The sequence below is a fragment of the Heterodontus francisci genome, chromosome 17 (assembly GCF_036365525.1).
Source record: "Heterodontus francisci isolate sHetFra1 chromosome 17, sHetFra1.hap1, whole genome shotgun sequence".
Classification (NCBI taxonomy): Eukaryota; Metazoa; Chordata; class Chondrichthyes; order Heterodontiformes; family Heterodontidae; genus Heterodontus; species Heterodontus francisci.
Genome location: NC_090387.1, coordinates 91078800 through 91106023, shown reverse-complemented (window position 1 = coordinate 91106023; position 27224 = coordinate 91078800). Strand labels below are relative to the sequence as shown.

General features: G+C 44.2%; 1 protein-coding gene across 1 annotated transcript; it reads right to left on the bottom strand.

The window, feature by feature from the left end:
- Positions 1-611: 611 nt before the first annotated feature.
- LOC137378630 (probable G-protein coupled receptor 139) lies at positions 612-16315 on the bottom strand. The gene is made up of 2 exons (XM_068048923.1): positions 16231-16315; positions 612-1504 (listed from the first exon to the last, which is right to left on the bottom strand). Exons 1-2 carry the CDS (start codon positions 16313-16315, stop codon positions 612-614), a joined length of 978 nt encoding a protein of 325 aa, XP_067905024.1.
- Positions 16316-27224: the final 10909 nt, after the last annotated feature.

Here is a 27224-nt window from a genome sequence, read left to right as displayed (position 1 = left end):
CCTTGGCTTTATAAATGAGGCACAGAGTACGCAAACAAGGAAGTTATGGTAAAATGTTCTAAATTGTTTTTTGGGCTGCAGCTGGAGTTTTGTGTCCAATTGTGAGCATCACATTTTAGGAGGGATGTGAAGACCTCAATGAGATTGCAGAGAAATACCAGGGTAGGTAGCAGGGATGAAGGAGTATATGTGAAGAGACTGCAGAAGCTGGGATTGTTGTTCGTGGAGAAGGTTAAGAGGCGATTTAATAAAAGTCTTCAAAATCGTGTGGAGGAAATGTTTGTACTGACAGTAGTGTCAGGAACCAGAGGACACAGATTGAATGCAATTGGCAAAAGAACCAGAGGGGAAATGGGAATAAAAACATTTAGTCAGTAAGTTATGATCTGGAATGCACTTCCTGATAGGGTGCTGGAAGCAGAAACAATAGAAAATTTCCGAAGGGAATTGGATAAATATTGTCAGGGAATCAATGCTGAGCTGCTCGGAGCTCTGGGATTTGGGGTCTGATACATTCCTGCTCCTCTGAGCTCTGAATTTAGCTCTGCTCATCGGGATATAGCCTTATTTATGAGATGGAACTGAATTCTAATGCTGAGAAATCTTTTCATTCACTGTTTAATGAATCTGAGAATCACAGTGAAAGGATATTTCACAACATTTTTCAGCTGCTCTCGGAATTTGCTCTGAGTCATTGTGTAGATACAGGTGTTTGTGCAGGTACTGAGGAGCTGGAGCAGGTATCCGATAGTACCTGCGGTGGGTGAAGGGGTATAGGAATCAGACATGAATGCAATTCGCTGATACAGGAAACACGTAAGATAGGTCGTCCATAAAACAATAAAACTGCCTGAGATAGTGAAGAGTAAAATGATGGATTTTCTGCGTTTGTCCATCTCAGAGTCACTGGGACTCTCCCTATCACTGTCTGCCTGGAGTCTCCGGCGGGCTCTACTAGCTATTAAAATGTGTCTGACGGTCAGAGTGTTGAGAAGCAGAATCAAAACGAATGGGAGCAAAGGGGATAGAAGGCGGTGAAGAATCTCGTATGCTGCCCAGAAGATTGAAATGTAATACTCTGGTTTTGTGATGCAAAACCATTCCAAGTTATTGAAGATGTACTGAGCTTTAAATTTGAAGAACCAGGGAATACTTTCCAAACAGCTCAGCACAGGCACTGCTCCAATAATCACCCTTGCAGTTTTCTCAGTGCAATATTTAGTTTTCAGCTTCTGGCAACAAATGGCCACAAATCGATCAAAGGTAAAAGCAACTGTAAACCAGACAGAACTCATTGTCGTAGCAGGAATGAGCACCTCAACCAAACTACAAACAGGAGTAATATCCAGGAAAGAAACTGGGAAATAAACAATCAGCCACCTCAGAATCACATCAGTCATGACAACCATGAGATCGGCCGCTGCCATGGCTACCAGGTAATGAGTGACACATTTGGAGAGACCGCAGTTTCCCCGAGACAGGATCACAATTGCCAGCAAGTTAACTGCAAAAAAAAACAAGGTAGGAATTACTGGTCAAGTTCAAAGCATCAGTTAAACAGGATATTACGTTGAATTTACTGCATCCTTTATTTGAAAATGACATCTGATTGTACCAGTGTTTTCAACAGGAAACGGGTTGTAAAATAAAACAAATTGTGAATCAACTGAGAGAAATAAAAGCAGCATTAATCTTAAAAACAGGCATGAGTTCTGGCCATATGACCTGGGGAACAGTGAGGGAAGAGGTTCTAGTGTTAATAGTGTGGGGGAACAAGGTAGGAGGGTGAAAACTTTGCAACACATGGTCTACCTGATCAGATAGTCTCCAATAATGGACCGCAATTTAGAAACGACTACTTCAAGCACTTTGTGGAAATCAGTGGATTGATACATCCAACAAGTTCTCCTAGGTATCTGCAATCTAATAGAGAAGCTGAACAAAGAGTCAGAACTATTAAAGCACTGTTAAAGAAAAATCAACACTTCGAAACTACAGACATACTCCATTGTCATGTGGATTAGCACCATCCGAACTGTTAATGGGAAGAAAACCTCGAAACCAACTTCCAATCCTACTCAAAGAATGACTTCCAGGGCTACAAATCCAAAGTATCTGAGAGTTCAAGACAGAATCAAATCTTGCCGAAAGAAATAACCCCATAATTACAACAGGAAATACTAGAAACCTATCGAGATTGTCAGAAGGGCAGAAGGTAGGGGCATGAGACCAAAGCAGATAAGGAGTAATTGTTCAGAGAGAGGTGAATCAACAGCGATCTTACTTCATCGAACTTGAGAAGGTACTTTACGGAGAAACTGAAGGAATCGTATTCCTATTCATCAAAGACGTCAGTCAGTCAAACATTTGGAAGAATTAAAAGCTGAACCTGAAATTCAGAAAGCACTGGATATTACAAACCTCAATGAAGGCTGTCCAAGTCAAGAAACAAGAGTTCAGAGAAAGGCCACCTATCTTCTGTATCTGATAACAACAAGATCACGGAGAGTTATGAAGCCTCCTGACAGCTTGAATCTGTGAAGTCAGAGATTTGGGAGGAGTTGGGGTAAAATACTGTTTTGCATGCATTAGTATCTAATTCACCACGATCCGTGATGCTTCCAGCATTCCGGACGACTACGTCTACAGGAAGTGTACCCAGTTGCAGCTCCTCACAGACCGCATGGATCGTTTGGAGTGGCAACTGGATGGACTTAGGAGCATGCAAGTGGCAGAAAGTGTCATCGACAGGAGATTTAGAGAAGTGGTTACACCCAAGGTGCAGGCAGATAGATGGGTGACAGCTGGAAGGGGCAGGCAGTCAGTGCAGGAATCCCCTGTGGCTATCCCCCTCTCTAACAAGTATAACGTTTTGGATACTGTTGGGGGTGGATGGCCTATCAGGGGAAAACAACAGCAGCCAGAGCAGTGACACCACGGCTGGCACTGTTGTTCAGCAGGGAGGGAGAAAGCGCAGAAGAGCAATAGTTATAGGGGACTCTATAGTTAGGGGCACAGATAGGCGCTTCTGTGGGCGTGAAAGAGACTCCAGGATGGTATGTTGCCTCCCTGGTGCCAGGGTCAAGGATGTCTCTGAACGGACAGGTGGAATTCTGTAGGGGGAGGGTGAACAGCCGGAGGTTGTGGTACACATTGGTAACAATGACATAGGCAGGAAGAGTGACGAGGTCCTGCAGGGGGAGTTTAGGGAGTTAGGTAGAAAGTTAAAAGACAGGACCTCGAGGGTTGTAATCTCGGGATTACTCCCTGTGCCAAGTGCCAGTAAGGCTAGAAATAGGAAGATCGTGCAGCTAAACACGTGGCTGAGCAGCTGGTGTAGAAGGGAGGGTTTAACATATCTGGACCATTGGGCTCTCTTCAGGGACAGATGGGACCTGTACAAGAAGGACTGGTTGCATCTAAACTGGAGGGGCACTAATATCCTGGCTGCAAGGTTTGCTAGCATCACTCGGGAGGGTTTAAACTAGTGTGGCAGGGGGGTGGGAACCAGAGCAGTAGGAAAGCTCGTGAAGTAAATGAGGGGGAACTAGTAAATAAGGCCAGTAAGACTGAGAGGAAGAGCAGGCATGGAGCACAGTGGGACTGGTGGTCTGAAGTGCATTTGTTTCAATGCGAGAAGTATAACAGGTAAGGCAGATGAATTTAGAGCTTGGATTAGTACTTGGAAATGTGATGTTGTTGCTATTACAGAGGCTTGGTTGAGGGAAGGACAGGATTGGCAGCTAAATGTTCCGGGATTTAGAAGCTTCAGGCGGGATAGAGGGGGATATAAAAGGGGTGTGGGTGTTACATTACTTGTGAAGGAGAATATCGCAGTTGTACTGCGGGAGGACACCTCGGAGGGGTCGTGCAGCGAGGCAATATGGGTGGAGCTCAGGAATAGGAAGGGTGCAGTCACGATGTTGGGGGTTTACGACAGGCCTCCCAACAGCCAGCGGGAGGGAGAGGAGCAGATATGTAGACAAATTTTGGAAAGATGTAAAAGTAACAGGGTTGTAGTGGTGGGTGATTTTAACTTCCCCTATATTGACTGGGACTCACTTAGTGCTAGGGGCTTGGATGGGGCAGAATTTGTGAGGATCATCCAGGAGGGCTTCTTGAAACAATATGTAGATAGTCCAACAAGGGGTGGGGCTGTACTGGACCTGGTATTGGGGAATGAGCCTGGCCAGGTGATCGAAGTTTCAGTAGGGGAGCATTTCGGGAAGAGTGACCATAATTCCGTACGTTTTAAGGTACTAGTGGATAAGGATAAGAGTAGTCCTCGGGTGAAGGTGCTAAATTGGGGGAAGGCTAATTATAACAATATTAGGCAGGAACTGAAGAATTTAGATTGGGGGCAGCTGCTGGAGGGTAAATCAACATCTGACACGTGGGAGTCTTTCAAACGTCAGTTGATTAGAATCCAGGACCAGCATGTTCCTGTGAGGAAGAAGGATACGTTTGGCAAGTTTCGGGAACCTTCGATAAAGCGGGATATTGTGAGCCTAGTCAAAAAGAAAAAGGAAGCATTCGGAAGGGCTGGATGGCTAGCAACAGACGAATCCCTTGAGGAATATAAAGACAGTAGGAAGGAAATTAAGCAAGGAGTCAGGAGGGCAAAAAGGGGTCGTGAAAAGTCATTGGTTAACAGGATTAAGGAAAATCCCAAGGCTTCTTATACGTATATAAAGAGCAAGAGGGTAACTAGGGAAAGGGCTGGCCCACTCAAGGACAGAGAAGGGAATCTACGTGTGGAGCCAGAGGAAATGGACGAGGTAGTAAATGAGTACTTTGCATCAGTATTCACCACAGAGAAGGACTTGGTGGATGATGAGCCTCGGGAAGGGAGTGTAGATAGTCTCAGTCATCTCATTATCAAAAAGGAGGAGGTGTTGGGTATCTTGCAAAGCATTAATGTAGATGAGTCCCCAGGGCCTGATGGGATCTACCCCAGAATACTGAGGGAGGCAAGGGAAGAAATTGCTGGGGCCTTGACAGAAATCTTTGCATCCTCATTGGCTACAGCTCTTGTACCAGAGGACTGGAGAATAGCCAATGTTGTTTCTTTGTTTAAGAAGGGTAGCAAGGATAATCCAGGAAATTATAGGCTGGTGAGCCTTACGTCAGTGGTAGGGAAATTATTAGAGAGGATTCTTCGGGACAGGATTTACTCCCATTTGGAAACAAAGGAACTTATTAGCGAGAGGCAGCATGGTTTTGTGAAGGGGAGGTCATGTCTCACTAATTTGATTGAGTTTTTTGAGGAAGTGACAAAGATGATTGATGGAGGAAGGGCAGTGGATGTTGTCTATATGGACTTTAGTAAAGCCTTTAGTAAAGACTTTAGTAAAGTCCCGCATGGCAGACTGGTACAAAAGGTGAAGTCACACGGGATCAGATGTGAGCTGGCAAGATGGATACAGAAGTCATAGATGATAGAGGGTAGCAGTGGATGGGTGTTTTTCTGAATGGAGGGATGTGACTAGTGGTGTTCCGCAGGGATCAGTGCTGGGACCTTTGCTGTTTGTAGTACATATAAATGATTTGGAGGAAAATGTAGCTGGTCTGATTAGTAAGTTTGCGGATGACACAAAGTTTGGTGGAGTTGCGGATAATGATGAGGATTGTCAGATGATACAGCAGGATATAGATCGATTGGAGACTTGGGCTGAGAAATGGCAGATGGAGTTTAATCCAAACAAATGTGAGATAATGCATTTTGGAAGGTCTAATGCAGGTGGGAGGCATACAGTAAATGGCAGAAGCCTTAGGAGTATTGACAGGCAGAGAGATCAGGGCGTACAGGTCCACAGGTCACTGAAAGTGGCAACGCAGGTGGATAAGGTAGTCAAGAAGGCATATGGCATGCTTGCCTTCATCGGTCGGGGCATAGAGTATAAAAATTTGCAAGTCATGTTGCAGCTGTACAGAACCTTAGTTCGGCCACACTTAGAATATTGCTTGCAATTCTGGTCGCCACACTACCAGAAGGACGTGGAGGCTTTGGAAAGGGTACAGAGGAGGTTTACCAGGATGTTGCCTGGTCTGGAGGGCATTAGCTATGAGGAGAGGTTGGAAAAACTCGGATTGTTTTTCACTGAAACGACGGAGGTGGAGGGGCGACATGATGGAGGTTTACAAAGTTATGAGCGGCATGGACAGAGTGGATAGTCAGAAGCTTTTTCCCAGGGTGGAAGAGTCAGTTACTAGGGGACATAGGTTTAAGGTGCGAGGGGCAAAGTTTAGAGGGATGTGCGAGGCAAGTTTTTTACACAGAGGGTGGTGAGTGCCTGGAACTTGCTGCAAGGGGAGGTGGTGGAGGCAGTTACGATAGCGACGTTTAAGAGACATCTTGACAAATACATGAATAGGAAGGGAATAGAGGAATATTGGCCCTGGAAGTGCAGAAGGTGTTAGTTTAGGCAGGCATCAAGATCGGCGCAGGCTTGGAGGGCTGAATGGCCTGTTCCTGTGCTGTACTGATCTTTGTTCTTTGTTAATGCATGAAGGCATTAAGAGAGCTTTTGGGCCAACCATTAGGAAGATCGCCCCCCTCAAGTCTAAATCAGGGAACATGATCCCTGACCAACACAAGCAAATGGACCACTGGGTGGACCAATACCTAGAACTGCACTCCAGGGAAAATGTTGTCACTGAAACCGCCCTCCATGCAGCCCAGTCTCTGCCAGCCATGGATGAGCTGGACGAACAGCCAACAAAATCGGAACTCAGTGATGCCATTGATTCTCCAGCCAGCGGAAAAGCCCCTGGGAAGCTCGGCATTAAGCCTGAAATAATCCAGAGTGCCAAGTCTGCTGTTCTTTCAGCACCCAACGAACTGCTTTGCCTGTGCTGTGATGAGAGAGCAGTACCACAGGACATGCGCGATGCCAATATCATTACCCTCTATCAGAACAAGGGTGACCACGGTGACTGCAACAACTCCTGTGGAATCTCCCTGCTCAGCATTGTGGGGAAAGTCTTTGCTCGAGTCGTTTTAAACAGGCTCAAGAAGCTGGATGAGCGTGTCTACCCTGAGGCACAGTGTGGCTTTCGAGCAGAGAGATCCACTAATGACATGCATTTCTCCCATCGCCAGCTACAGGAGAAATGCCGCAAACAACAGATGCCCCTCTGCGATGCTTTCATTTATCTCAGCAAAGCCTTTGAGCTCGTCAGCAGACGTGATCTCTTCAGACTACTAGCAAAGATCAGATGTCCACCAAAGCTACGAAGTATCATCACCTCATTCAATGACAATATGAAAGGCACAACTCAGCATAGCGGCGCCTCATCAGATCCCTTTCCTATCCTGAGTGGTGTGAAACAGGGCTGAGTTCTCGCACCTACACTGTTTGGGATCTTCTCCCTGCTGCTCTCACATGCATTCAAGTCTTCAGAAGAAGGAATTTTCCTCGACACAAGGGGCAGCACAGTGGTGCAGTGGTTAGCACCGCAGCTTCACAGCTCCAGGGACCCGGGTTCAATTCTGGGTACTGCCTGTGTGGAGTTTGCAAGTTCTCCCTGTGTCTGCGTGGGTTTCCTCCGGGTGCTCCGGTTTCCTCCCACCGCCAAAAACTTGCAGGTGATAGATAACTTGGCTGTTATAAATTGCCCCTAGTGTAGGTAGGTGGTAGGGCCTATGGGATTACTGTGGGGTTAGTATAGATGGGTGGTTGTTGGTCGGCACAGACTCGGTGGGCCGAAGGGCCTGTTTCAGTGCTGTATCTCTAAATAAATAAAAAATAAAAGGATCAAATGGCAGGTTGTTCAACCTTGCCCATCTAAGAGCGAAGACCAAAGCAATGTAGGTCCTCATCAGGGAACTCCTCTTTGCTGACGATGCTGCATTAACATCCCACACAGAAGAGTGTCTGCAGAGACTCATCGACAGGATCGCGGCTGCCTGCATTGAGTTTGGCCTAACCATCAGCCTCAAGAAAATAAACATCATGGGACAGGACGTCAGAAATGTTCCATGCATCAATATCGGTGACAACACTCGGAAGTGGTTCAAGAGTTCACCTACCTAGCCTCAACTATCACCAGTAACATGTCTCTCGATGCAGAAATAAACAAATGCATGGGAAAGACGTCCACTGCTATGTCCAGACTGGCCAAGAGAGTGTGGGAAAATAGCGCACTGACACAGAACACAAATTTCCGAGTGTATTAAGCCTGTGTCCTCAGTACCTTGCTCTACGGCAGCGAGGCCTGGACAGTGTATGTCAGCCAAGAGCGATGTCTCAATTCATTCCATCTTCGCTATCTCCAGAGAATCCTTGGCATCAGGTGGCAGGACTGTAACTCCAACGCAGAAGTCCTTGAGGCAGCCAACATTCCCAGCATATACACCCGACTGAGCCAGCGGTGCCTGAGATGGTTTGGCCATGTGAGCCGCATGGAAGATGGCAGGATCCCCAAGGACACATTGTATAGCGGACTCGTCACTGGTATCAGACTCACCAGCCGTCCATGTCGCAACTTTAAAGACGTCTGCAAACGCGACATGAAGTCCTGTGACATTGATCACAAGTCGTGGGAGTCAGTTGCCAGTGATCGCCCGAGCTGGCTGACAACCATAAATGTGGGGCTAAAGAGTGACAAGTCGAAGAGACTGAGCAGCTGGCAGGAAAAAAGACAGACACGCAAGGGGAGAGCCAACTGTGTAACAGCCCCGACAACCAATTTTACCTGCAGCAACTGTGGAAGAGTCTGTCACTTTAGGTTTGGACTTTATAACCACTCCAGGCGCTGCTTTACAAACCACTGACCACCTCCAGGCGCTTACCCATTGTTTCTCGAGACAAGGAGGCCAAAGAAGAAGATTTCAAATTAATGAATGGCGAACGGGAGCCAGTAGATCATAGTAATGACATGAATAGTAGATGAATGGAGCTTCGTGTGGCAGAATGAACTTGTATTTTTATCATGACTTTCAGGGCCTTGGGATATCTTCCAGTGCTTCCCAACCAGATCTGGATCAAGGCCACAAAACAGATAAAGAAAAGGATCATTGGATTTACCTTCAATTCTAACATTCAGAATAACCCCATAATGTACCCACACTCCACAGAAAACAGTATTGAGTAGTTTCTCACATGCTCCGGGGAATCTGTTTTAATATCCAAACCAAAGTCCAGTCGAAATAGCTTGATCACAGAATCACAGCATAATACAGTGCAGAGTGGCCCTTTGGCCCATCGAGTCTGCACCGATGCATTAAAGAGACCTGACCTGTCTACCTAATCCCATTTGCCAGCACTTGGCCCATAGCCTTGAATGTTGTGACGTGCCAAGTGCGCATCCAGGTACTTTTTAAAGGATGTGAGGAAACCCGCCTCTACCACCCTCCCAGGCAGGGAATTCCAGACCATCACCACGCTCTGGGTAAAAAAGATCTTCCTCAAATTTCCCTTAAACCTCCTGCCACTCACCTTAAACTTGAGTCCACTCGTAACTGACCCTTCAACTAAGGGGAACAGCTGCTCCCGATCCACCCTGTCCATGCCCCTCATAATTTTGTACACCTCAATCAGGTCAACCCACAGTCTTCTCTGTTCCAGCGGAAACAACCCAAGCCTATCCAAGCTCTCCTCATAGCTTAAATGTTCCATCCCAGGCAACATCCTGGTGAATCGCTTCTGCACCCCCTCCAGCTGTGGCCTTACCAAAGTTCTATACAACTCCAACATGACCTCCCTGCTTTTGTAATCTATGCCTCAATTGATAAAGGCAAGTGTCCCATATGCCTTTATCACCACCCTGTTAACCTGCCCTTCTGCCTTCAGAGATCTATGGACAAACACGCCAAGGTCACTTTGTTCCTCAGAACTTCCCAGTGTCAGGCCATTCATTGAGGACTTCCGTGTCACATTACTCCTTCCAAAGTGCATGAACTCACAATTTTCAGGCTTAAATTCCATCTGCCACTTTTCTGCCCATTTGACCATCCCATCTATATCTTCCTGTAAACCAAGACACTCAACCTCACTGTTAACCACTCGGCCAATCTTTGTGTCATCCGCAAACTTACTGATCCTACCCCCCACATAGTCATATATGTTGCTTATATAAATGAAAACAATAGGGGACCCAGCACAGATCCCTGTGGTACGCCATTGGACACTAGCTTCCAGTCACTAAAACAGACGTCTGTCATCACTCTCTGTCTCCTACAGCTAAGCCAATTTTGAATCCACCTTATCAAGTTACCCGATATCCCATTTGCTTTCTTGATAAGCAAATCGAAGTGGAATTTATTATGTATGTTCTCAGCTTTTCTTAGTGCAACAGAGCCCAGGGACCTTGTCAAAGGCTTTGCTGAAATCTATGTAAACTACATCAATTGCACTACCCTCATCTACACTCCTGGTCACATGCTCAAAAAATTCAATCACATTTGTTAGGCATGATCTCCCTCTGGCAAAGCCATGCTGACTATTCCTAATCAAATTTTGCCTCTCCAAGGGGAGATAGATTCCCACCTTCAGAATTTTCCCCGATAGTTTCCCTACCACTGACGTGAGACTCACTGGTCTGCAGTTCCCTGGCTTATCTCTACAACCTTTCTTAAATAGTGGGTCCACATTAGCTGTTCTCCAGTCCTCTGGCACCTCCCCCGTGGCCAGAAAGGAATTAGAAATTTGGGTCAGTGCCTCTGAAATCTCCACCCTCGCCTCCCACAGCATTCTGGGACACAAATCGGACAGACCTGGAGATTTGTCCACTTTTAAGCCTGCCAAAACCTCCAATACCTTGTCACTCCCTGTAACAATTTGCTCAAGAACCTCACAGTCTCCCTCTCTGAGTTCCATATCTACATCCTCATTCTATTGGGTGAAGATAAATGTGAAGTATTTGTTCAACACCCTAGCAATGTCCTCTGGCTCCACCCACAGATTTCCCCCTTGGTCCCTAATGGGTCCTACTCTTTCCCTGGTTATCCTCTTCCCATTGATATACTTATAGAATATCTTGGGATTTTCCCTACTTTTGCCAGCCAGAGCTTTCTCATCTCCCCTCTTTGCTCTCCGAATTGCTTTCTTAAGCTCCATCCTACATTTTCTCAGCTCCACTAATGTTTCAGTTGATTTGCTCTCCTTGTATTTGCTAAAAGCCTCTCTTTTCCTCCTCATCGTACCCTGAATGTTTCTGGTCATCCATGGTTCTCTGGCTTGTTGCTCCTACCAATTACCCGAGAGGGAACATGTTGGGCCTGTACCCTCCCCATTTCCTTTTTGAATGCTCTTCTGTAGATTTCCCAACAACTAACTCTTTCCATTCTACCTTGGCCAGATCCTGCCTTATTTTACTAAAATTCGCTCTCCCACAATCCAAAACCTTTTTTTGCAACTTGTCTATTTCTTTCTCCATAACAAGCTTAAATTGTACCATGTTGTGATCGTTATCAGCAACATATCAATCACCTGTCCGGCTTCATTCCCCAGAATTAGGTCCAGCACTGCACCCTTCCTTGTTGGATCCTCTACATATTGAGCTAAAAAAGTTCTCCTGTATACATTTTCAGAACTCCACTCCATCTAAGCCCTTAACATGATGACTATCCAATTAATGTTGGGAAAGTTGAAATCACCTAATATAATTATCCTATTTTTATTTTTACACACCTCTGCGAATTACACACATATTTACTCCTCAATTTCCCGCTGACTATCTCGGGGTCTATAATAAACACCTAGCAATGTGGCTGTCTCTTTTTTATTCCTAAACTCTACCCATAAAGCTTCATTTGATGCCCCTCCAAGATATCATCTCTCCTTACTGCAGTAACTGACTCCTTAACTAATATTGCAATGCCCCCTCCTCCTTTACCCCCTCCTCTGTCTCGCCTGAAGATTCTAGATCCCGGGATATTGAGCTGCCAATCCTGCCCATCCCTCAACCATGTCTCCATGATGGCTACTATATCACAATTCCACGTGTCAATCCTTGCCCTTAACTCATCCGTTTTACCTGTAATACTAATGGCATTAAAGTAGAGGCCATCCATCCTGGTCTTACTCCCTTGAAACTTACTTCCGCTGTATTCCCTCTGACTTGTTTGGTTTCCTATGTTTAGCTGTGTCCCTATTCTGCGAGGAGTCTGCATCTCCTCCCCCTGCCAAATTAATTTAAACTACTCCCAACAGCACCAGCAAACACTCCAGCAAGGATGTTAGTCCCCCTCTGGTTCACATGTAGACCGTCCCGCTTGTACAGGTCCCACCTTCCCCAGAAACGGTCCCAGTCGTCCAGGAATCTAAATGTTTTGTTTCAAGAATTTCCTGAAATCTGTTGAAAATTTGTCAATATCCAGTTTGGAACTGTATGCACTTGACCCCTTGTCATGGGTTGGTCTGAAATAGTGCCCAGTATGCTTATCGTTATTGCCTTTTTACATCAGTCAATACATCTTTCAACCACTCCTTTCAAGGCTGAAAAGTTCAGGTTTTATCAATTGTCCTTCACAACTTGTTCTCAGTGCCCAGAGATCTTCTGGTTGTTCTCTAAACTGCTTCCTTTTATACTCGGGACCAGAACTGGACTGAGTGCTCACTTTGAGCTTTGCTCCTTCATTTTATTTCCAATGTTATAAATACATGATTCAATTTCAATTTATTTTGGTGAATATTGCTGCACAGTGATTCAGCAACTGGCCCGCAGGTCTTCTAGAACTCTAGGATTATACTTGACAATTACACCAGCATTTCTAAAATAAACATGCTTTTATAACATCATCTAATAATACAATACAGAAGGAGGCCACCTGATCTGTTGTGTTAGTGCTAGTTCTTTGACAAAGCTATCCAATTAGTCCCACTCCCCTGCTCTTTCCACATAAAACTCCAATTTCTTCCCCTTCATGTGTTTATCCAATTCTGTTTTATTATTGAATCTGCTTCCACTGCTCTTTCAGGCAGTGCATCCCAGATCACAAGAACGTGCTGATAAAAAGTCCCCTCATGTCATCTCTGGTTCTTTTGTCAATTATCTTAAATCTGTGTCCTCTGGTTACCTTGTCCCACTGGTAACAGTTTTGCCTTATTTAATCTATTGAACCCCTTCATGATTTTGAATGCCTCGATCAAATCTCCAGTTAAACTTCTCTGTTCCAGGGTGAACAAACCCCCAGCTTCTCCAGTCTGTTCAAGTAACTGATGCAATTCATCCCTGGGACCATTCTAGTAAATCGCAACTGTGCTCTCTTTAAAGCCTTGGCTTTATTCCGAAAATATGGTGTGTGGAATTGGCCAGAATACTGTAGCTCAGACCTAAACAGTGTTTAAGAAACGGTTAGCAAAATGTTGTTGTTTATTTGTTCTGAACCTGTCTTCGTAAAGCCAACAAACACCATATGCCTTTTTGACTGTTTTCTCAACTTGCAGTGCCATCTTCAAAAAGATGTACATCCATCCTCATTCTTTCTACCAAACTTAATCACATCACATTTCACTGCATTAAATTTCACCTGTCTTGTCTCTGCCCATTTCACCAATCTATGTCGTCCTGAAGTCTGTCATTTCCAAGTTTTATGTCACCTATAAACTTTAAAATGATGCGCTGTATCCCCAACACCAGGTCATGATGGACTTCAGTAAAGCCTTTGACAAGGTCCCGCATGGCAGACTGGTACAAAAGGTGAAGTCACACGGGATCAGAGGGGAGCTCTCAAAATGGATTCAGAACTGGCTCGGTCATAGAAGACAGAGGGTAGCAGTGGAAGGGTGCTTTTCTGAATGGAGGGCTGTGACTAGCGGTGTTCCACAGGGATCAGTGCTGGGACCTTTGCTGTTTGTATTATATATAAATGATTTGGAGAAAAATGTAGCTGGTCTGATTAGTAAGTTTGCGGCCAACACAAATGTTGGTGGAGTTGCGGATAGTGATGAGGATTGTCAGAGGATACAGCAGGATATAGATCGGTTGGAGACTTGGGCGGAGAAATGGCAGATGGAGCTTAATCCGGACAAATGTGAGGTCATGCATTTTGGAAGATCTAATACAGGTGGGAGGTGTACAGTAAATGGCAGAACCTTCGGAGTATTGACAGGCAGAAAAATCTGGGCGTACAGATTTCACAGGTCACTGAAAGTGGCAACGCAGGTGGATAAGGTAGTCAAGAAGGCATACGGCATGCTTGCCTTCATCGGTCATGGCATAGAGTATAAACATTGGCAAGTCATGCTGCAGCTGTACAGAACCTTAGTTAGGCCACACTTAGAATATTGCAAGAATTTCTGGTCGCCACACTACCAGAAGGACGTGGAGGCTTGGAGAGGGTACAGAGGAGGTTTACCAGGATGTTGCCTGGTCTGGAGGGTATTAGCTATGAGGAGAGGTTGGATAAACTCGGATTGTTTTCACTGGAACGACGGAGGTGGTGGGGCGACATGATGGAGGTTTACAAATTTATGAGTGGCATGGACAGAGTGGATAGTCAGAAGCTTTTTCCCAGGGTGGAAGAGTCAGTTACTAGGGGACATAGATTTAAGGTGCGAGGCGCAATGTTTAGAGGGGATGTGCGAGGCAAGTTCTTTACACAGAGGGTGGTGAGTACCTGGAACTTGTTGCCCGGGAGGTGGTGGAAGCAGGTACGATAGCGACGTTTAAGAGGCATCTTGACAAATACATGAATAGGATGGGAATAGAAGGATATGATCCCGGTAAGTATAGAAGGTTTTAGTTTCGACAGGCATCAAGATCGGCGCAGACTTGGAGGGCCGAATGACCTGTTCCTGTGCTGTACTGTTCTTTGTTCTTAGATCTATATGAATGACAAAGAACAATCAAAAAGAGCAGTAGTCCAAATTTTGAAACCTAGCAGATGCCATTGTATGCCACCCTTCAGTCTGAGAAACAATCATTCACCACAACTCTCTCTTTTCTGCCCCTTAGCCAATTTCATATTGACACAACTACTTTCCCTTTAATCCCATAGACTTTCATTCTGCTATCAGGTCTTTAACAATTGAGTGACTTTATCAACCACCTTTCCAAAATACATGGACATAACATCAACTGTGCTACCCTCATCAACCCCCTCCATTACTTCATCAAAGAACTCAATCAGGTTTGTTTTCTGCCTATTTGCATTGCATCGCACCTATTACTTTGATGGATCATTGTTGAATCCACAACATATCTTGTCCATAAATCTCCAGTAAGGCTCAGGTGCCCCTTCCCCCTTGACAATCCTCTCAATGACCTTCTAAGTATTTGCTAAAAGAGCAGATCGAGGAAGGTGAGGTAACACATGAAATCAAACATCCCAGAGTGGGATTCCACAACCATCATTATTGATATAAAAATCACTAAGTAAATACCACATGTGCAGTACATACTCACCAAAAACATGTGACTGTGTTATGAAGATATTAGACACAGTGCCACATTATTGAACCTCCAAAAATAAAACAAATAGTAAAGACATTGGCAAGAATTTCTTTACAGTAGCACTGGTTTTTCAGCACAATTCACCTGAAATCGGCCAAACAATTGCAAAAGATCATGGAATTATAAGCACAAATTGTGTTAAGCACAAATAGGATTTCTCCAATCTTTTGTTTTAGTTTTAAAAATATTGCACTAGATATTGACCCTGTCCACAGAACTGGCCCACTTTCCTGATCTAATTAATTACCATGGAGCGATTCCACTAATTGCACCTATTTGCGAGCCTTCAAGGAGGTGCCTAAAATTAAGCTTTGTTTTTGTTTATGCGCAAGGACTCTGAGAAGCATGTTTTAAAAGCATTAAACATCATTTTTTTTAATTACGAAGAAATTGACTATTGTACACCAGTGTAATTATGGAATGGTTCTGTATTTTTTTTACATTATTTTCAATTTTTAAAATAAGTTTACACAAAGGTGAAAGACTGGACACATTGATTTTAAACACTGATTTTTTTTTGTGATAAACACATTTTCAGCTGTTTAATAAAACTGCATGAGATTATCATTCTTAAATAAGTCAAGGGATATTATAAATGAAATCTTTATATCGGTAGATGCTAAAATGCTGACTAATTGTGCTGATCCATGGCAGATTTGCAGATTTGACATTCAGAGACATACAAATGAGTTTGAATGAAAACTTGAGGGGAAAAAAAGCATTTCTCAAAACTGGCATAATTTTGAGCACAATTTGTAACCAGATTGCCGATTGTGCTCAAAGCAGAAACACTTGGTCAATGACAGCAATGAACAGATATTAATTACTTACTGGGCACTCCGATGGCCCCAAGAACAGGACAGTAAATGAACTCAACATCAGCGAGTGTTGGGAGCACATTGAATGGATATTTCATGTTCACCTTAAAGCAATGACTTCAACTGAGACTGTGATAATCTAAACGAGCCTTTATACAGACAGAATAAATCCTCCAGGGACACAATTAGTTAGGGTGATCATTGCCATTGCTTACAGTCATTTGAACAAACAGATCTGATTGAGGCAAACAGCATTAAAATGAAGACTAGTTCAGAAAGAGGAAGGATCAGAAACTGCTGAATGGCGGAGGTGTGTGAGATAAACCGAAATGATTAGAACATTAGAACATTAGAACATTACAGCGCAGTACAGGCCCTTTGGCCCTCGAAGTTGCGCCGACCTGTGAAACCACCTGACCTACACTATTCCATTTTCATCCATATGTCTATCCAATGACCACTTAAATGCCCTTAAAGTTGGCGAGTCTACTACTGCTGCAGGCAGGGCGTTCCACGCCCCTACTACTCTCTCAGTAAAGAAACTACCTCGAACATCTGTCCTATATCTATCACCCCTCAACTTAAAGCTATGTCCCCTTGTGTTTGCCATCACCATCCGAGGAAAAAGACTCTCACTATCCAGCCTATCTAACCCTCTGATTATCTTATATGTCTCTATTAAGTCACCTCTCCTCCTCCTTCTCTCCAACGAAAACAACCTCAAGTCCCTCAGCCTTTCCTCGTAAGACCTTCCCTCCATACCAGGCAACATCCTAGTAAATCTCCTCTGCACCCTTTCCAAAGCTTCCACATCCTTCCTATAATGCGGTGACCAGAACTGCACGCAATACTCCAGGAGCGGCCTCACCAGAGTTTTGTATAGCTGCAGCATGACCTCGTGGCTCCGAAACTCGATCCCCTTACTAATAAAAGCTAACACACCATATGCCTTCTTAACAGCCCTATTAACCTGGGTAGCAACTTTCAGGGATTTATGTACCTGGACACCAATATCTCTCTGCTCATCTACACAACCAAGAATCTTCCCATTAGCCCAGTACTCTGCATTCCTGTTACTCCTTCCAAAGTGAATCACCTCACACTTTTCCGCATTAAACTCCATTTGCCATCTCTCAGCCCAGCTCTGCAGCCTAACTATGTCCCTCTGTACCCTGCAACGTCCTTCGGCACTATCCACAACTCCACCGACCTTCGTGTCATCCGCTAATGTACTAACCCACCCTTCTACACCCTCATCCAGGTCATTTATAAAAATGACAAACAGCAGTGGCCCCAAAACAGATCCTTGCGGTACACCACTAGTAACTAAACTCCAGGATGAACATTTGCCATCAACCACCACCCTCTGTCTTCTTTCAGCTAGCCAATTTCTGATCCAAAGCTCTAAATCACCTTCAATCCCACACTTCCGTATTTTCTGCAATAGCCTACCGTGGGGAACCTTATCAAACGCCTTACTGAAATCCATATACACCTTTGGATTTACCCTCATCCACCTGTTTGATCACCTTCTCGAAAAACTCAATAAGGTTTGTGAGGCACGACCTACCCTTCACAAAACCGTGCTGACTATCGCTAATGAACTTATTCTTTTCAAGATGATTATAAATCCTATCTCTTATAACCTTTTCCAACATTTTACCCACAACCGAAGTAAGGCTCACAGGTCTATAATTACCAGTGCTGTCTCTACTCCCCTTCTTGAACAAGGGGACAACATTTGCTTTCCTCCAGTCATCCAGCACTATTCCTGTCAACAATGACGACATGAAGATCAAGGACAAAGGCTCTGCAATCTCCTCCCTGGCTTCCTAGAGAATCCTAGGATAAATCCCATCTGGCCCAGAGGACTTATCTATTTTCACACTTTCCAAAATTGCTAACACCTCCTCCTTGTGAACCTCAATCCCATCTAGCCTAGTGGTCTGAATCTCAGTATTCTCCTCGACAACATTTTCTTTCTCTACTGTAAATACTGATGAATAATATTCATTTAACGCTTCCCCTATCTCCTCTGATTCCACAGACAACTTCCCATTACTATCCTTGATTGGCCCTAATCTAACTCTAGTCATTTTTTTTATTCCTGATATACCTATAGAAAGCCTGAGGGTTTTCCTTGATCCTATCCGCCAATGACTTCTTGTGTCCTCTCCTTGCTCTTCTTAGCTCTCCCTTTAGATCCTTCCTGGCTAGCTTGTAACTCTCAAGCGCCCTAACTGAGCCTTCACATCTCATCCTAACATAAGCCTTCTTCTTCCTCTTGACAAGGGCTTAAACTTCTTTCGTAAACCACGGCTCCCTCGCTCGACAACTTCCTCCCTGCCTGACAGGTACATACTTATCAAGGACATGCAGTAGCTGCTCCTTGAATAAGCTCCACATTTCGATTGTGCCCATCCCCTGCAGTTTCCTTCCCCATCCTACGCATCCTAAATTTTGCCTAATCGCATCATAATTTCCTTTCCCCCAGCTATAATTCTTGCCCTGCGGTATATACCTGTCCCTGCCCATCGCTAAGGCAAACCTAACCGAATTGTGATCACTATCACCAAAGTGCTCACCTACATCTAAATCTGACACATGGCCAGGTTCATTACCCAGTACCAAATCCAATGTGGCATCGCCCCTGGTTGGCCTGTCTACATACTGTGTCAGAAAACCCTCCTGCACACACTGGACAAAAACTGACCCATCTAAAGTACTCGAACTATAGTATTTCCAGTCAATATTTGGAAAGTTAAAGTCCCCCATAACAACTACCCTGTTACTCTCGCTCCTGTCGAGAATCATCTTCGCTACCCTTTCCTCTACATCTCTGGAACTATTCGGAGGTCTCTAGAAAGTGTTAGAGAGTGTCTGTGGAAATACATGGAGCGTGGCCAATAAGGTTAGAGGGCTGCAGCAACAAATAACCACATGGAATTATGATTTAGTGGCAATAACGGGAAAAAAATACTCTCAATTGATATGATTGTCTTTTTATAAACCATGCACCCAAAGGAGTAACTCTGTTTCTCTCTCCACAGATGCTGCCAGACCTGCTGAATATTTCCAGAATTTCTTGTTTTTATTTCAGATTTCCAGCATCCGCAGTATTTTGCTTTTATTTTAGTGAATATTCAAAAATCAGTTCAATTCTGGTCATTTATCATCATTAGGCAAACTGAGGGAGAGGGAAATGGGCGCCAAAAAATAAACCTCATGCTGCTTCAACCTTCATCAACTATCACAACTGTTCCAATGTAACATTGTTTCATTTTTATTATTATCATTATTACTAAAATAAACAAGTTGAAAACCAACATGAACAGATAAAGAGTAATTGAGCAATGGGAAGCCTCCAAAGCAGAGACTGTTGGAGTACAGATTAGGTACATTCCATGAGGGGGAGAATGGTCACCCAACATTAGAATTCTTTGGATGACGAGATTAACTTGAAACAGAAAAATAGGTTTCTGATAAATTTCAGGGTCAAATACAGTACAGAGCCAAGAACAATACAAAAAGAACAGAAGAGAATTTATAAAGGAAATAAGAGGGACAATGAGATGTTATTGGAAACGATTAGTCGGTATCATTAAAAATGAACACTGAGGTTTTTTATCAACAGGCAAAGAATAAAAGGTCTATTTTGGCACCAAAAAGGAAATCTTATTGAGAGTAGAGAATGTGGCTGAGGTAATAAGAAAAAGGAACTAGAGTCGGCCATTCGGCCCCTTGACCTTGCTCCACCGTCCAGTAAGTTCATGGCTGATATTGGAACTCAATTCCACCTTCCCGCACTGTCCCCATATCCATTAATTTCCTTCATACCCAAAAATCTGGGGAAGAGAATTCTAAAGATTCACAACCCTTTGAATGAAGAAATTTCTGCTCATCTCAGTCCTAAATGACTAACTAACCCTTATTGTTTCTGATGAACAGGTCCATGCCAGTGTTTATGCTTCTCTCACCATACTTCATCTGATCCCATCACCAAATCCTTCCATTCCTTTCTCCGCAGTATGTCTTTATCTAACTTATCTGTGGCTAAGTTTGTAGCAGGCCTGCCTCTGAGTTTGAAGGCTGTGGGCTCAGGTTGCACTCCAAGACCCGAGCTCAAAAATCGAGGCTGATACTCCAGTGCGGCACTGAGGGAGTGCTGCACCATCGACAGTGCTGTACTTTGGATGAGATGCTAAAGCAAGGCCCCATCTGCTCTCTCAGATGGCTGGAAAATATCCTGTGGCATTATTCTGAAGAAGAGCAGGGGAGTTATCCATGGTGCCCTGGCCAATGCCAATCCCTCAATCAACATCAGAAGAACAGATTATCTGGTTTGTGGTAGCAAGTATCACATTCTAACCATTCCCTGGGTAAAGAAGTCTCTCCTGATCATAAGAATATTAGAAATAGGAGCAGGAGTAGGCCATCTGGCCCGTCGGGTCTGTTCCGCCAGTCAATTACTGATCTGATTGTGGTCTTAACTCCACTTTCCTGCCTACCCCGATAACCCTCGACTCCCTTGTAGATCCAAATCTGTCCAACTCAGCCTCAAATATAATTAATGACCCAGCGTCCACTGCTCTCTGGGGCAGAGAATTTCCAAGATTAAAGACCCTCAGAGAAAAGAAATTCCTCATCATCATCTTCAATGGGACACCCCTTACTCTGAAACTGTGCCTGCAAGTTCTAGATTCTCCCATGAGGGGAAACATCCTCTCACATCCCTCTGTACCTCAACATTCTGCAGTCTCTCCCATTTAAATAATATTCTGCTTTTCCATTCTTCCCGCTAAAGTGGACAACCTCACATTTTCCCACAATATCGGCTATCTGCCAAATTGTTGCCCACTGACTCAACCTATCTATATCCCTTTGCAAACTCTTTGTGCCCTCCTCACAACTTGCGTTCCCACATATTTTTATATCATCGGCAAATTTGGCGACAATACATTCAGTTTTTTCATCCAAGTCATTTATATTGTCATGTTGATGAGAAGTGCAGCGATAGAAATACAGAACCAAACTGAAGAGTTATAAAAATTTGTAACAGTTTTAAAGGGACGGGTACATGTGCTGTCAACAAAATGGAGGACAAGACACATGACCCTCAGCATCTCTTGCACTCATCCACATCCTTGTCTACTAAAACTGAAGAATAATTAAGCCCTGTCTGCATTGAAATGTGACAGACAATCACACTTGGATGTGAGCTGTACTCAAAAACAATGAGACAATACTTTTCTCAGACTTCCCATTTCTGAATATTCTCCATTACAATGGAGTGTGAACCACCCTGAGTTCAGAATGGGGCCAGTTTCAAGGACATTATACAGCCCAACTTGGACTGAAACCTGAAGTCAAATGGGCGAAGCCAACCCTTGTGAAGTTCACCTTATCAGGTCATCATTTTGAGGAACACAGGGAGAGAACACAGCAACATCACAGAAGGCAATTGAGCCAGGGGCTGTGGAAAGAGCCAGCCAAAACAAGGAAGGAGCCCTGCTGCAAATTCTACACTTCAACATTGTGCAGCAGAGAACTGAAAGGGTCTGTCACCTTCAATCTGAAATCTTAACCCTCAAAAATCTACAGCATCTCAACAAGTCAATACTGCAAACGAACAAGGCCTGTATCTTCAAAAAAAAATATTGTCCTACTTGGGAGATTCAACAGGTTTACCGTAAACCATAAACACCTACCACACCTTGAATTCTTACCCTTAACCTTCTATCTTCTCTTGAAGGTGAATGAGTGCGTGAGTGGAGTTGCAAACATTTCGGGGAATGAATATTGTTCAATAATTAGTTAACCTTCTGTTTTTCACCTACAAGAAAACTTGTCACTGTCTGTTTATTTGGAAAGTAAAATGCTCAGGGCTTATCATTTTAAACAAAACATGATTGCTTTCAGTTGGGAGGTGAAAAGTGGGAACTACCCACTTACACCTGTCTCTAACAATGTAGATTGAAAATAGTTGTAGCCCCAGCACTGATCCCTGTAGTACTCCACTAGTTACTGTTTGCCAATCTGAAAAAGACCCATTTATCCCAACTCTCTGTTTCCAGTTAGTTAGCCAGTCATCTCGCCATATTACCCCCAACACTATGAGTTCTTATCTTGTGCAGCAACATTTTATGATTCACCTTATCAAATGTCTTTTGGAAATTCAAATGCATACAACTACTGACTCCCCTTTATTCACACTGCTTGTTGCATCCTGAAAGAACATTAATAAATTTGTCAAATGTGATTTCCTTTTTGGTTTTTCTGTCGTTTTTTTGGTGGGGGGAAGAATATGGTGTGCCTTTAAGGCTGGAAGAGTTCCCGTACTGCTACAAGGCAGCAAGCCCCAAAAACTGAGTCAAAGAATGCATTCTCATTGCCCCGGATGCAGCCATTCGGAGACTGTGATTCAAAGAGTGCATTCTCGTTGCCTGGGATACAGCCATTCAGGACCAGAGATTGAGAAATACATTGTTACAATTTAATTTTGAATTGGCTTACAGTGGAAACAGACAGTTCTAACTCAAAAAACAGACATTCAACTGTGTGTTAGCACCTGAAATGAGTGCTCTCAGACCATTTAAACTGAATGAAGAGAATTTAGTCTGTTTATTTATTATTCTCTCTCAACATTCTAAAAAATCAAGGCAAAACTAAGATCTCTGCTAATTTAAACTGAAGGAAGGGAAGTTGGACTGTGAGAATCTTTTATCCCTCAAACATTCCAAAGCAAAATTGATTCATTAAAAAGTAATTGTAAGTTGTTATTCATTGAACGACATCACTGGAGAAGGAAAGCATCAATTACAACTTCTGAATTAGTCTACGGACTGTTTTACTGATGAAGAACCATTTTTTCCCCATCAGACGGCTGAGAGGACTTCAAGCAATCTTGAACTGTTCCACATCTAGCAGGAGCATAAATCTGCAAGTACTTTAATTTTTCGATTTTAAATGTTGTTTAATAGTGTTTAGGAATTTAGCCTTTCTAATTAAACAGTTACCTTGTTGATTTCAAGGCACCTGGTTTGGTTAGCCTCATTCGGGGGTTGATCGATGGTACAATCAATAATCAACTGCACAGCCTATGTTTGTGTCATCAGCAAATTTCCCCAATCATGCCTCCCACATTTAAGCCCAAGTCATTAATATATACCATAAACAGCAAGGGACCCAACACTGAGCCCTGTGGAACGCCACGAGAAACAGCTTTCCATTCACAAAAAAACATCCGTCGACTACTAACCTTTGTCTCCTGGCCCTGAGCCAATTCTGGTTCCAACCTGCCACATTGCCCTGTATCCCATGGGCTTTCATTTTACTGACCAATCTGCCATTTGGGATCTTGTCAAATGCCTTACTAAAATCCATGTAGACCACATCCACTGCACTGCCATCATCAGTTTTTCTTCTGACTTCCTCAAAAAACTCAATTAATTTAGTAAGACATGACCTTCCCTTAACAAATCCATGATGACTATCCCTGATTAATCTGTGCCTATCTAAGTGGCAGTTTATCCTGTTCCTCAGAATTGATTCTAACCATTTACCCATGACCGTGATCAGCCTGACCAGCCTATAATTATTTGGTCTATGCCTCGCACACTTTTTAAACAATGGTACAATGTTCACAGACCTTCAATCATCTGGTACCTTGCTGGTCTCTAGTAAGGATTTGAAAATGATCCTCATCACGTCCATTATTCCCTCCCTGGCTTCCTTTAACAAACCTGCAGAACAATAACTGAACAACCACTCCAGCAGAGACATCACAAAGTGACTTTAAGACTCTTCATCCACAACACCAGCTTTGAGCTGACTTGTAACCTCAAGACCGGTACGGTACCTCAACAAGTTCATGACTCAAACACCATGCCTACACCTTTAAATCCTGAGAAGATACAATAGGTTTACTGTAAACCACATACACTTAGCTCACTTTGGACTTTAGAATATCCACTCTTTTCTTTCTATCTATGTATTGTGTATATGTGTGTGAGTGAATGTGTATATGTGTGTGAGTGAATGTGTACATGGGTGAAGTTACAAACATTTTGGGAATTGTGTAAAAATAAATATTTATCCCTCACCCCACCCCCACACAGAGGAAAAGATAGAAATTGAAAGATAGCATACAAATAGATCTGATGGTTTTAAAAAGAGTTCGTTGTGAATCCTTGTTTCTTTCGCTGGGAGAAAAAAATAAAAAATTAAAAACAGTACAGGCCTGTTTCTCCTTTATCCTCGTTCATGGACTTTAAACTTTGGAAAGTTTCAGGGGATGGGTGCTACACTGCAGACTTCATTGGTTAAATCTCAGTCACAGTTCAACAGCAAAAATCCTGTTACAATTTCTCAGAGGTACAGAGTTTCAAAGGTCACCTTTTTGTCTCTGCCTCTAGGTAGTTTAAACATGATGTTCTGGCAGAGTCCTTCTCCTTGCTGAGATGGGCCTCTCTCTCCCTTCTGGCTTTCTGCACAGTCAATGGCCGGAGTTCTACACAGGCGCAGGCGGGAGGCGGGAGGCGGGAGGTGGGAGGCGGGGGAGGGGCATAAAACTGAGTGGGAGGCAGGGGGAGAGTGCCCTTCCCATCACCTTCCACTCCCACTGCAATTTTCTGAAGACTGGCAGTGGCGAGAAACGGCCCGCTCACCCCAAGCCAATTAAAGCCTTAAGTGGCCATTTAAATGCCACTTAAGGGCTTCCTCACCCCCCACCCCCACCGCTGTTATATTACCAGTAGTGGGAAGATGGCTTCGGTCCCCCAGGACGCTATTCAGTAAAACCTGGTGGCCTCCTTGTGGACTGGGGGTGCCCTCCTGATTGGGCACCCGATGCCCCACCGAGGGTCCCCCCTCACATGTCCCACTGCACAACATCCTCCCCACCACCAACCGACTCTCCTAGCCTCACATGGGCCCGGCCAATTGTCCCCAGCGAAATCCCAAGCATTTACCATTTCTCTGTGGCTGTTGTCCCTCTTGTACCTCTCCCGACCTGCAGACCCAGCAGTCCCCATTGCTCCCGGTGGTGCTGCTGGAACTGTGAGCCGCCAGTCCGCTGATTGGCCAGCGGTACTTGGAAGTGGTCCTTCCTGCCTCAGAGGGTGGAAGTCCCACCTGATGCCAATTAAGGACCTGGGCTACTTAAAATTATAGTGTGACTCCCAGGCTGGGTGGCAGTGGGCTCTCCCCTGACTTTTTGGTCGGTGGGCCAGGCATCCAGTCCAATGTAAAATTCCAGCCAACGTCTCTTATCAAAACCTATTAGCAGAGACTTGGCTCTTGTTCACATTCCAACGGCAGGTTTCATGGCAGGGGATTGGAGAATTGGGACAGAATTGCCCACCATAGAACCCAATGCCAGGTTTCCGGGTTCCAATTCTCCCAGGAGCACTTAAGTGGCCTATTAAGTCAGTTAAGGGCCTGTTCCAGAACCTGATGGAATCTTACCAGCCGCTGTGGGTGTTGGGGGCGGGATCTCTGTTGCCTGGGGAGGACACCTTGGGAAATGTGGTGCCCACCCTGTGAGCTTGGGAGGGTCCATGGTTCATGGGCAATTTGTGGCCCACAAAGTCAACCACCGGACCCTACCATCCTGTGGGCCAAATGCCCAACCCCAACCCTGCCTCACCAGGGCCTCCTGCTGTGGCCCCTGCAACCCTGCCTCATCTACCTATTCTCAAGGGTTCCAGCGCTGGGGCTTCTGCAGCATCGGCATTGGTTACGGCTCCTGATGGTGCTGCCGATACTGATGAGCTGCTGGCCCTGTGATTAGCCAACAGCACTTGGGGGTGGGATCCCCATCTGTAGTATTGTGCATGCAATAAGGGTAAAACTGCAATCATGGGTGAGTTTAATCTACACATAGATTGGTCAAACCAAATTAGTAATAATGCTGTGGAGGAGGATTTCCTGGAGTGTGTACGTGATGGTTTTTTTAGACCAATACGTTGAGGAACCATCTGGAGAACAGGCTATCCTCGACTGGGAATTGTGCCATGAGAAAGAATTACTTAATAATCTGGTTGTGTGGGGTCCCTTGGGGAGGAGCGACCATAACATGATAGAATTCTTCATTAAGATGGAGAGTGAAGTAGTTGAATCCGAAACTCGGGTCCTGAATCTAAATAAAGGAAACTACAATGGGTTGAGGCGTGAGTTGGCTATGATCGATTGGGGAACTTTACTAAAACGGTTGATGGTGGATTGGCAATGGATAATATTTAAAGAATGTGTGCATGAATTACAACAATTATTCATTCCAATCTGCTGCAAAAATAAAACCATAAAGGGGACTCAGCTGTGGCTTACAAACGAAATTAGGGATCGTATTAGATCCAAAGAGGAGGCAAATAAAATAGCCAGAAAAAGTAGCAAGTCTGAGGTTTGGGAGCAGTTTAGAATTCAGCAAAGGAGGACAAAAAGGTTGACTAAGCGGGTTAAATTGAGTGAGAGTAAACATGTGGGAAACATAAAAACTGACTAAAAGCTTCTATAAATATGTGAAGAGAATAAGATTAGTGAAGACAAATGTAGGTCCCTTGCAGTCAGAAACAGGGGACACTATAATGAGGAACAAAGATTTGGCAGAACAATTATGCACATACTTTGGCTCTGTCTTCACAAAGGAGGACACAAATAACCTCCCAGAAATGTTAGGGAACCAACGATCTAATGAGAGGGAGGATATGAAGGAAATCAGGATTAGTAAAAAAAAAGTTCTAAGGAAATTAATGGGGTTAAAGGCTAACAAATCCCCAGGGCCTGATAATCTACATCCCAGAGTACTAAAGGAAGTGGCCCTGGAAGTAGTGGATGCATTCGTGGTCATCTTCCAAAATTCTATAGACTCTGGAGCAGTTCCTACAGATTGGAGGATGGCAAATGTAACCGCACTATTTAAAAAAGGAGGGAGAGAAAAGAACAGGGAACTACAGACCTGACATCAGTAGTGGGGAAAACGCCAGAGTCTGTTATAAAGGACGTGATAGC

Coding starts and splice junctions, on each gene's coding strand:
- LOC137378630 (XM_068048923.1), bottom strand. CDS start 16,315: ATGAAATATCCATTCAATGTGCTCCCAACACTCGCTGATGTTGAGTTC. Junction 1,505..16,230: donor TGGGGCCATCGGAGTGCCCA/GTAAGTAATTAA, acceptor TTTTTTTTGCAG/TTAACTTGCTGGCAATTGTG.